The 10,839-nt window shown below is 31.0% G+C and overlaps 2 protein-coding genes across 2 annotated transcripts; one reads left to right on the forward strand and one right to left on the reverse strand.

Moving 5' to 3' along the window:
* The first annotated feature begins 236 nt into the window (after nucleotides 1–236).
* LOC122598178 (transcription factor bHLH95-like) lies at nucleotides 237–1,234 on the forward strand. Its single transcript, XM_043770777.1, has 2 exons — nucleotides 237–714; nucleotides 919–1,234. The coding sequence occupies exons 1-2, from the start codon at nucleotides 238–240 to the stop codon at nucleotides 1,009–1,011; spliced, it is 570 nt and encodes a 189-aa protein (XP_043626712.1). The 5' UTR covers nucleotide 237; the 3' UTR covers nucleotides 1,012–1,234.
* A 6,086-nt stretch (nucleotides 1,235–7,320) lies between these two features.
* LOC122597809 (U-box domain-containing protein 26-like) lies at nucleotides 7,321–8,842 on the reverse strand. Its single transcript, XM_043770384.1, has one exon. It carries the CDS (start codon nucleotides 8,722–8,724, stop codon nucleotides 7,468–7,470), a length of 1,257 nt encoding a protein of 418 aa, XP_043626319.1. The 5' UTR covers nucleotides 8,725–8,842; the 3' UTR covers nucleotides 7,321–7,467.
* Nucleotides 8,843–10,839: the final 1,997 nt, after the last annotated feature.

Genomic DNA, 10,839 nt, shown 5'->3' on the forward strand with positions numbered 1-10,839 from the left:
TTTAGTAATTATTTCAAAAATATAAAAATAAACTAGGATTTTAGTAATTATTTTAAACATATAAAAAATAAACTAATAATCCTAAAGTATTCCATGCCAAGAATAGAATTTGGACTTTACACTATACCAAGTAGACTAATCACATATTGATAAATGAAAACATTGTTGATAAAAATATTGAAATTAAAAGATCTATGTAAACATAATATACATTTGAGGTTATCTAGCTAATTAGTTATGTTGTGTATATATATATACACCCAGGCTCCCAAATTCAGGGTAATAGAAGAGACTATGAGCTCCATAGAATCATTGAAGCAAACACTCCAAAGTCTTGAAAAACAAAAGGTAGAGACGCGTCTTGGTTTATTCACCAAATCTAGTACTGTGGAACCCCTTATTGACCAGTCATCTCTAATTAGTAGTCCAGCCACCAACAAGGAGCCACCTGGATTGTTGTCGTCTATGAACAACTCAAACACAATCTCATCAGCTGGCACAAGTGCTTTAAGTAATACTTTCAAAACATGGACGTCATCTAACGTTACCTTAAGTATGTGTGGCATTTCCGCGGTTATCAGCATTTGTTCCTTGAAAAGGCATGGCCTCTTCACTACCATCTGCCTTATATTGAAGAATCACAATCTCGACGTTGTGTCTGCTGAGATCTTTTCAACTCATCATGCTAAGACCATGTATATGATTCACGTTCGCGTAAGTAATTCTGTTTAAGTTGATTTTTTTTTTTTTTTTTAATGTTGGAGTATTACTTAATTACTTTCTGTTATGAATTGTGAGGATAGTTTTTTTTCTTCTTCTAATGACTTAATTAAGACAAATTAAGTAATATTTCAAGTTTTGTTTGATGTTAATAATTAACTCAAGTTTTTGCACTCTCTATGTATGTGGATAATTTAGGGATATGTTCCTCCTGAGTTCACTGAAGGATTTCCTTATGAGAAGCTGTATAAGAAGGCTGTGGCTCAGATTAAATTTTGCCTTGATGTGTAAAATATTCAAAGCTAGATTATGAAGATGTGATCAAGTGTTCCATGGTGCTTCAACAGTTTAATGCTATCTTTCTTACTCACTTTTTTTTTTTTTTTTTTGTTGAGTTCTGAGACGACTTTTTTGTTTTGGAATATATGTTTTGGTTTTGTGTGCTTTATTGCTTTCTTACAACTATATATCATGTTCTTTTCTCATTTTATATCATAAACATAAATTCGAGGGATTTTTGCTTGTTTTTCATTTAATCTTAAATTAACATCACTTTAATATCTTTATCATTTCGAAAGGCATTATATGAAAAGTTTAGTTGCATTAAATTATGATTACACTGTTGGAACTTGGAAAACTTAATGTCAAAAACAAAGTCGTATATTTTTTAGTGGGTCAGGATAGATTATTTTAGTGTTATTGGGTCATTAGTATAAAGGCTATTCGGTTTGGGCCTTAGGCCGACAAACCTATTGTTTAATATAAATAAAGCCTTGTGTTGTACTCGTATATGAAAAGTCGCCACTGAACCGGTTCATAAGAAAATCGACATAACTACACGCTGTAGGAAACGATTCGATATGTATAGATGTAAGGCTTTTTGTGTCGAACAAAACTATCACTTGTCACAACTTCTCTGTCAATAAAGTGTTTATGGTGTACGTTCTTATTATGCCCTCTATATTGTCACTATTTCTTATATATTAACCTATTAGTGGTCAGGCCTGTCCAATGGACGGGTAGTCTCAAAATATATTAATTAAAGCTAAAAAATTGGATTTCAAATTTATTAAATAGATATACCGAAATCAACTTGAAAATTTGCTAGCTGAATAGTCACTCCGTCGGTCAAAATACTCCAAAAATTATCCGCCCAACGAAGAAACATACGAAAATTAACACCATATAAATATTGATTTCAGTTTACCCCTTTTTTTTCAACTTTAGTTAAATAAAAAATTTACAGTTTTTATATTCTAAAAGTGTAAACTATATATATAAAACTATAATTAAATATAAATTAGGTTAAAGTGTAAATTGGTGATGAAAATGAAAAAATGTAAGTTAATTATTTTAAATTGGGTTAAAGTGTAAATTGGTGATGGGAAACTAAAAAGTGTAAATTAATTGTTTTAGATTGGGGTTAAAGTGTAATTTGGTGATGGAAAACCAAAAAGTGTAAATTAATTTATATTAATATTTAAAAAATTAGAAGATTAATAAGGAGGAAGAATTAGACTCAAGGAGATGGATTAGGGGTACCAAGTGTATCCCCGACCCCTATTTTAGTTATATTATAGATATGATAAAATTAACAAAGATACCATAGGAGGCTCGGATCCCGGAAGAAGCCAACACAAAGAAGCTTGGGATTAGGACTTAAAAGGCCCCAAAATCCATAAGAGATATATCGTTGTTGATTCACTGCCGTGAAGAAAAAAATCAAATCAGAAGTATCGGTCTCGAATGCAAACAATATTTTAAATAGAAAAACTCTTGGAAATTGAAGATTATAACAACGGAAAAGCCAAAATGTAACTTATCTAAAACTCTTCATACTAGCGAATATAAGTGGGATGGTTGAGAGTGGTCAAAGTCTATTTTTAGTGCATAAAAAGGGAATTTTGCGGTATACCTATTTGAAGTCCACCCGCTGTTTTTGAATTGTCCGAAGTTGGTTCAAGTGTTATTCCATGCGTTGCTCTAATCTTTCATCCTAGCTAGTGATTGTGTCCATGGTTCTTTTTGGATGATTGCTACGTGTATCACTAGAGTTTTTTATCTTAAAAAAATCTTTGCGAAACTGTTTATTAGCTATTTAAATAGCATCATGCTTTCAGTTCATCGAAGAGGAAGTTTTCGAATGGACCATAATAACCTGTGGCAGCGAGATCTTGATGGTAATTAGTTTGCATACAAAAATATCCAGTTGATGTTTGACTCATTTTGACTAATATGACACATGGCATAAAAGTTGTTAAAAAAAGCTAGGGAACACTATAGTTGTAGAATAAAAAATTTTCACCAACAATAATAACAAGAAGTCTTGGGCTTACCTTTTACTAATATTTTTATATGTATGACATACTCATATTTAAAGTTTAAGCATATGATAATTAACATATGAGAAAATTTCATGACAATATGTGACAACGAGGTTATAACCGAAAGAGTTTCAACTAACAAAACAATCAATTAAATTTATGGTCAAATTGAATTTCAACCAATTTGACTATATATATATAAAGTGGCATAATAACAATCTGTAAGACAAACAAAGCCCATGTGATCTGATGGGCTTTAAGTAGTGGGGACAATGGGTGTTATGGAAAATTCTTTGTGGCCACATTATTATTCCCCAACACAAACACATTTCCAGAATACATATAGCTTTCAATCTTTTGTCATGGGCATGCTTGGTTTGGCTTCTTTATCACTTTACACTACCATCAATTTTGGACAATCTCTTGGTCAAAGGTGGTTAATATTCCATGTCATTCAACATCATCTACACTCTTCTTTTCCTAATTTTATTACACCAGCTTTCACTTTATAACTACTTATATAAGTTTTTTCGAAAAGAAAACTTCAAATGAAAAACAATACACATGTTTGTTAATGACCAAGTTAGATACATGTCGTAATTGATTATATCACAATCAAGTTACAAAATTTGAATACAATGAATGATAAGATAAAGATTGATTGATAGGTTCATGGATCAAATTAGCTCTTGTGATTCTGAAGTTATACCTTATTGGCATATCATATCTTATGATAAGTGAACAGAAAACAAAATCTCATAAGTTTTGTGAAATGAAAACAAAAACTCCCTCACTTTGATTTAACCTCTCTTTTTTGATTTACTTTTCAACTTTTTTTTTCATTTTAGTTAACTTTGAATAAGAGGAAGTAATTAATCTCGTAAAAAAAATTTTATATATACATCTCCTTTATTGGATTAGCTATGAGAAAGTAACAGTTTTTACAAGATTTATATTTTATCATGTTGTAGCCTTGTAGATAAGATTGGTTGACACGAAATGGTTAATAAGATAAGAGAACAACCAAAAAATTACAAGTTCAACAAAGTTTTATATAAAAAACTTAAATAATGCAAATTACCTTAATATTTATCATAAGAAAATGCATAATAGATGACGATCTCATAATTTACCATACTCAAAACGATGCACAAGCTGAATCCCCATCTACAAAATGGAAAAAACGAGAAGTATGTTCTTCAATTATATTTATGTTCATATTATCAAATGAGCAGACCTTTTTCTCTCCGTATTCATTCGTATAAAAGTCCAAAAAGTTGTTTACTAATTACACTAATATTTCGTCAAAAATTTAATTCATTTACAGCTCTATTTAGAAATCTCTAAACCCAATGGAATCATCTTGATACTAGAAGTGACATATGGGACCAAATGGACATATTGTTGGCAATTGAGTGGTATTTTTGCAAGCCGAATTGACCAAGTATATAGTATCATGAATATAACTTTCATGCCTTCATTCTCATACGGCCATACCCAACCTACTTTCATATGATTTCTTTTTAATGACAGACTTAAAACCTATCATTAGTATGCAAAAAGTTATAGCTTTCTGACATACTTTTGACAACTCGTAATGTTGTTATCAACAAAAACTCATAAAATTATATATATATATATATATATATGGTAACACTCCGGTAAGAACACTTTTAAACTAAGAATGGCGAGAACACTTAAAAACATCATTTTGATGCATTAAAAATCCATAAAACTAACATAGTGTTTAACTAATTATCATTATTTAAGTATTTTAACAACACATTGATCCGTCAAAATCGAAAAAATCACGTTTTTTTTGTGCATCCATCTTGGATGCATATTCATCAATATGATGCATCCAACAAAAAACGAGATTTTTTTGATTTGACAGATCAATGTATTATTAAACACTTAAATAATGATAATTAGTTATGCACTATGTCAGTATATATATATATAACTTAAAAAGATATTTGGGAAATGAAAGTTTCACTTGTTCACCCGAATTTACGAAGACAAAACATGCAATATCAACTTCAAAGGAATTGAATTAATTGGATTCTGAATGGAACTTTTTAACTTTAAAAGATATATGATCTTGATATATAGACAAAAAACTAAGTCCAGTGGAATCTTCCTTTGCATAATTGCATATCCCGACCAATGAAACCATTGGATTCTGAGTGGAACTTTGTGTCAACTTACACCATAGATGCACTATTCAAAGAATTTGACCACTTGTTAATTAACATATTTATAAAACAAATTGATTTTGTTATACGTTTTTACTAAAACATAAAACTTAAATTGATTTTTACATTAAAAAGGCAAAAAATTTAAATATATTAACATATTTACCAATTATATGTTATAAATTAAAATGCAATATAATATAACTATAAAAAAATTAAAATATATTTGATTGGTTCGGTTCGGTTCAGTTTTTGATCGGGTTTTTTTACATATGAAACCGAAATCGAAACCTAAACCTATCCGTTCGGTTTTTAGGAAAAGAAAACCATATCAATCTGTTTTCTTCGGTTTTCAGTTTTGGTGGTTCGATTTTGTCGGGTTGTTTCGGTTTTTGATTTTTCGGTTCGGTTTTTGCTCACCCCTAACATCAATCATACAAAACATAGTCGAATTTAGATTCAAATTAATATTAATTAATATAAAATATATTTAAGTGTATTAAAGTGATGGCACCCATGATTTTCATGATTATAAAAATCAAATGTGAGGGGTTCCCCATCTAATTTAAGCTTAGATGGGAGACAACCCTATACTCAGTTCCCTATATTATATATCAGATCAACATATCCCTATAACAACAAAATAAAAGAAACAAACAAAAAAAAAAAATTTAAATTAAAAGTAACAAAAGTACGCAAAACAAAAAGAAAAGATCTATTTTCTACACTAAAAAGGTAACTCGTTGGAAAAAATAGTTATATTGACGAAAATAACACTTATTTGATAACAATAATCGTTATATTCATCTTTAATTTGGCTCTCAATATATGATGCTACTATAAATTTTATACAAATCAAAAACAATAAAACAAAACAAATAAGTATATATAACTAAAAAAACCAACAGATCGACTAGCAGCTAACTACTCAACCAACGGACATTGTTTGGTGAATAGAATTGCTCTCACTTTTTTGATAGAAAATTTGGCTCTTGTGTACGGATAAGAATAGATACTCAACATCATGCCAATGACCTTGAGCCTGTGTTCTCGAGTTTATATATAAAGAAAGAGAAAAAAAGAGAAGAGAGATGAATGAAAGAAACAGAGTGGAGTTTTTTTCCTTTCAAATCATCCCAAAAATGGGAGGAAAATATCTATAACAAATTCTATAGAATTCTCCTTTCAAATCTTTTCCCTTCTTTTCTCTTCTTCTCTCAAATAAAACTCAAGAACCCAAATATTTTTAAAATACTTTACAATTTTTTCCTTTCCTTTTAAAACAAAACTCAAGAACATACCCTAAGTGAAATAAAATCATTATCGAAAATAGAATAGGATGGAATACACCCACAGAAAGTAGACTTTATAACGAAACCACACACTTCTCTATGGACACATTTTTAACACGTATGTTTGATCATCCCTTGATCTTTTATGTAACAAAACTCACTCAAATAACATCTAACTCATTTCTTATTTTATGACGTTAATAAATACCGTTAAGTTATAATTTTCTTTGTCAGCAAGCATCTTGTAAATTAAAATGAAAAGTAATTATTTTAATGTAATACTATTTTTTTTTTTTTTGAACATTATTTTAATGTAATACTATTATTCACTTTTTATAGTTTCATTTTGATTTACTTTTAGAAAGGCAAATTAGAAGTAATGACGGACTACTAAACAACCCGATCATCTCTATTTTTCATAGAAAGAATCATATACGAGTATATAATAAGATTTGAGTTGGGTAAAACCTAAAGTACACCGCAACTTTTATCTTATAGAATATACAGTAACTAAATCGTGTCTATTTTAGTTTGAAACGAAACGGTCAATCTATTTAATATGAAAAAATACAACACGTTATTAATACGAGTATGTTACCCGCGTAATACGGCAACAACGACAATGACAGTGATGTCGTGGTATCGACGGATGATGACGGCGGCAGCGACCGTTGGTAGTGGCAGATGCGTTTAAGTATCTGATCTAAATATATATGATTTAAAAGAGGGAAAACTGTAATTGTAAAATATTTATCCTCCTAGTCGACTCATATTCATTTGCATTTACAATTAAAAATAAAAAGTAAAGTATTCCACTAACAAAAATTCTTACATATACAACGTAACCCAACTGACTCAGCTATATACCCCACTACCCACCTTCTAGAAACCATAACATTCTACTCGTATTTCTTTCTATTTATTTAAAAAAAAAACTCAAAATGGAACGACGTCGCTGCAAGCAAAATCACCGGAATCCATAACAGAATATCCCGGCCACGAATTCCGTAACAATTTCAACAACATCTGAGCTTTCCGTTTAGCTCTTTCCGTACAATCACTCTGCACCAACAACAACAACTGTTTCAATACTCCGGCATCCACCGCCTCTTTCTGCAACCGTTCATTGCCGGAACAAATCGAAAGCAACGCGCCGGCAGCATACTCCGTCGCTCTATCCGAAATTTTCAATATCAACTTCACTAACAACGGCACCGTCAGAGCGTGCGACGCAAACGCCTCACAGCCTTCCGGAATCCTACACAGCAGCTCAACCGTCACTAACGCTCGTTCCGCGTCGCATTTCTCGAAATCCGGCAACCGGTCGATCAATGCTTCGACCGCTCCGGCTTCCACTGCTTTGTGGCGGTTATTTTTGATCATACAGAATGCTAGTAGAGCTTTGATTCCTACTTTTAAAGCACGTGGATACGGCAATGGATAGTCTAGAATTCCGATAATTCCGTCGTATATTGAGTCGTGTTTTGTGATAATCTCTCGGAGCTCCGACGATACAGTTCCGGTGACGACGGTTTCTAACAACGCGATGGTGTTGACTCTAACCTCAATTGATGAATTTGAACTTGATAATAATGAAATTAGAAAAGTAATTCTTTCCGGTTTTGAAGATATAAGAGCACAATCGCTTTCGGTAAAAGATAAAGAAGATAGAACAGAGAGCAACTCGTGAGTCAATTCACACGAGTTACAGTTATTTTCTGAAAACAAAAGTTCGATTAAAATCTCACACGCTTTAAGCGTGGAAATAACTAACCGGTTTTTATCCGAGTCACGCGCCAATTGGCGTAACCGACGAACTGCGGATAATCTCACGTGCCGTGACATACTCGCCGACGACGCCGTTTTAAGCAACGACTGAACGGTGACCGGATCAGCCGGTTGTTTGGGCGTGGGAATACGTTGTACGCCGTAGGAACGGTTAGCCACGCACCAGGTTTGGATGAGACGTCGGAGCGTGTGGTTAGGGATGAGAGTGAAATCGGTGAGAGGAAGGCGCGTGACAGGACACGTAGTGTTTCCGGTGGCAATCCATGAGTCAATGCTTGAGCGGTCGTAAGTTTGACCGGTGGCGACGGTGACTGGATCGGTCATGAGTTCGAGTGAAATTGGGCAGCGGAAATGGTATGGAATTTGAATTGTGGTGATATCTAATGGTTGTAAGGTTCCAGTCATATTGAATTATATCTATATCTATAGGTTTTTTTTCTTCTTTCAGAATGTTTATAATACGACTGTATGTGTGTGTATATATATGGGAATGGAAGGGGAATTCTGTTATGAAAGAAATGGAGTGTGGTTTTGTTTTGGGTGAAGAAGGTGTGTTGTGGCCCTTTTTTATCTGATCATGTAACACACGTGTGTGTGTGGTGTGTATTGAATGGTGGTGGGGTTTGGTCAAAGGTGCTAGTCTGTGTAGGACCCTCTTTGCCTTTTGCTTGCTGGATATATATATGTGTGTTTGAATTCTCTTTTCATTAAATAAATACAATAAATAAAAATATGTGTTTGAATGTTTCAGATTTTCCTCTTTGCATTATTGGTCCATTTTCTTTCCTTTTATGTTATTTTTGGATCTTAGGCTAAGATGTAAGATAATATGAGGTAGGTACAAATATGAGTGGGCAACAAACCTCGTCGATTCGTCTTGAATGAACACTCATAAATTATGACTAATTTGATTCGTTTATAATACATTCAAAAGTTTAGTATTGATATACATGGCTTTCAAACTCGTACGAGTCGAGTCAAAACAAAGGAAAAATAAAGCGACTCGATGAGATGACTCGCTTTACTCTAGACTCGTAACATGACTCATGTTTTATGGTGCGAGTCGTTCCAAGTCACGAGTCACAAAATAATTTTTTAATTTTTAATTTTTTTTAAACATAAGTCTATTATATGCTTTTAAATTTGATTTAATTATAATAGTATTTTCTATTTTTAGCTTAATACATTACAATATGTTTACAGTAAATACTTGCATATAATTAAAAGGGAAAATTTCATATATGTCATTACTAAGCTTCTAAATATCATATTTATCCAATTAAATTTTGAAATATCAAAATTGTCATTATTAAGATATAAAAATATCATATTTACCCAAATAATTAAATTTAATCAATATATAACATTAAAATCATTAAAATCACTTAAATTATTCAAAATACATTCCAATTTTACACTTATACCCTCTTATTAAATTTCTAGTTACATTATACAAAAGAGTTTACAGCAACACCATTATCAACAATTTTCATGGTGTAATATATCAAGTAGACGTTTAAAATAGATTAGATATCAAACTTATAACTGTAACTTAGTAAATTATACACTATACATACTAGAAAGACCAGGTTCCTTAAATCTTTGCTACAAGCAAAAAAAAACAAAAACAAATTCAGAACAAAATGAAATACAAAAAAAGACGATCTATAAATACAAAAAAAAAAAATAAATTAATTTCCTAGAAAGGAAGAATGATCAAAAATAAACTAAATGAATATTATCTATTATAGTATGATATGAATTTGGGAATCATTTTAAATAACCATTTAAGAAGAAATATATATAACTTATCAGATAAAAATGACTTTTTAGATAATAAGAAAAGTAGTGATTATGATCAATAGTGCACAAAATATAAATGTTCATCCAACTATGTGATTGATATTGCGGAAAGAAAAACGCTAAAAATTTGAGACGTAAAGTAAAGATATGTGTTATGTAATTAGGGATTTTAGTTTCATGGACACTAAATAAAAAAATGTATAATTGTAAATTAGAAATGTATTTTTAATAACTTAAATGATTTTAATGTTATATATTGATAAAATTTAGTTATTTGGGTAAATATGATATTTTTATATCTTAATAATGACATTTTTGATATTTCAAAATTTAATTGGATAATTATGATATTTAGAAGTTTAGTAGTGGCATATATGAAATTTTCCCTTATAAAGATACCATATTATCAAATATCTTGACTCTTACGATTCGAGTTATGTTTCGGGTCACGAGTCGAAAAATCATATTTCAATTCGAGTCGAGATTTACGAGTCGACAACTATGTTGATATGTATAGAATCAAAAGTTAAAATTAAAGAAGATGATAAGTAATATTATGTGTTAACATCTATATACGTGTTGTTAAGCCACCTAAATGATGAAATATATCATTACTACTTTTTTACAACATTCTAATCTACTCCCATTTATCTTGGATGATATTAGAATCGATGATGTATTAATATGTTACTTACTTGATGAGTTTCGCCTAACTTA

Source organism: Erigeron canadensis, chromosome 4 (assembly GCF_010389155.1).
Source record: "Erigeron canadensis isolate Cc75 chromosome 4, C_canadensis_v1, whole genome shotgun sequence".
Classification (NCBI taxonomy): Eukaryota; Viridiplantae; Streptophyta; class Magnoliopsida; order Asterales; family Asteraceae; genus Erigeron; species Erigeron canadensis.

What these genes read in the sequence shown, in the direction of transcription:
- LOC122598178 (XM_043770777.1), top strand. Translation starts at nt 238, where the DNA reads ATGTTGTGTATATATATATACACCCAGGCTCCCAAATTCAGGGTAATA. An exon ending in TGTATATGATTCACGTTCGC is followed by an intron (nt 715 to 918) that starts GTAAGTAATTCT and finishes TGGATAATTTAG; the next exon opens with GGATATGTTCCTCCTGAGTT.
- LOC122597809 (XM_043770384.1), bottom strand. Translation starts at nt 8,724, where the DNA reads ATGACTGGAACCTTACAACCATTAGATATCACCACAATTCAAATTCCA.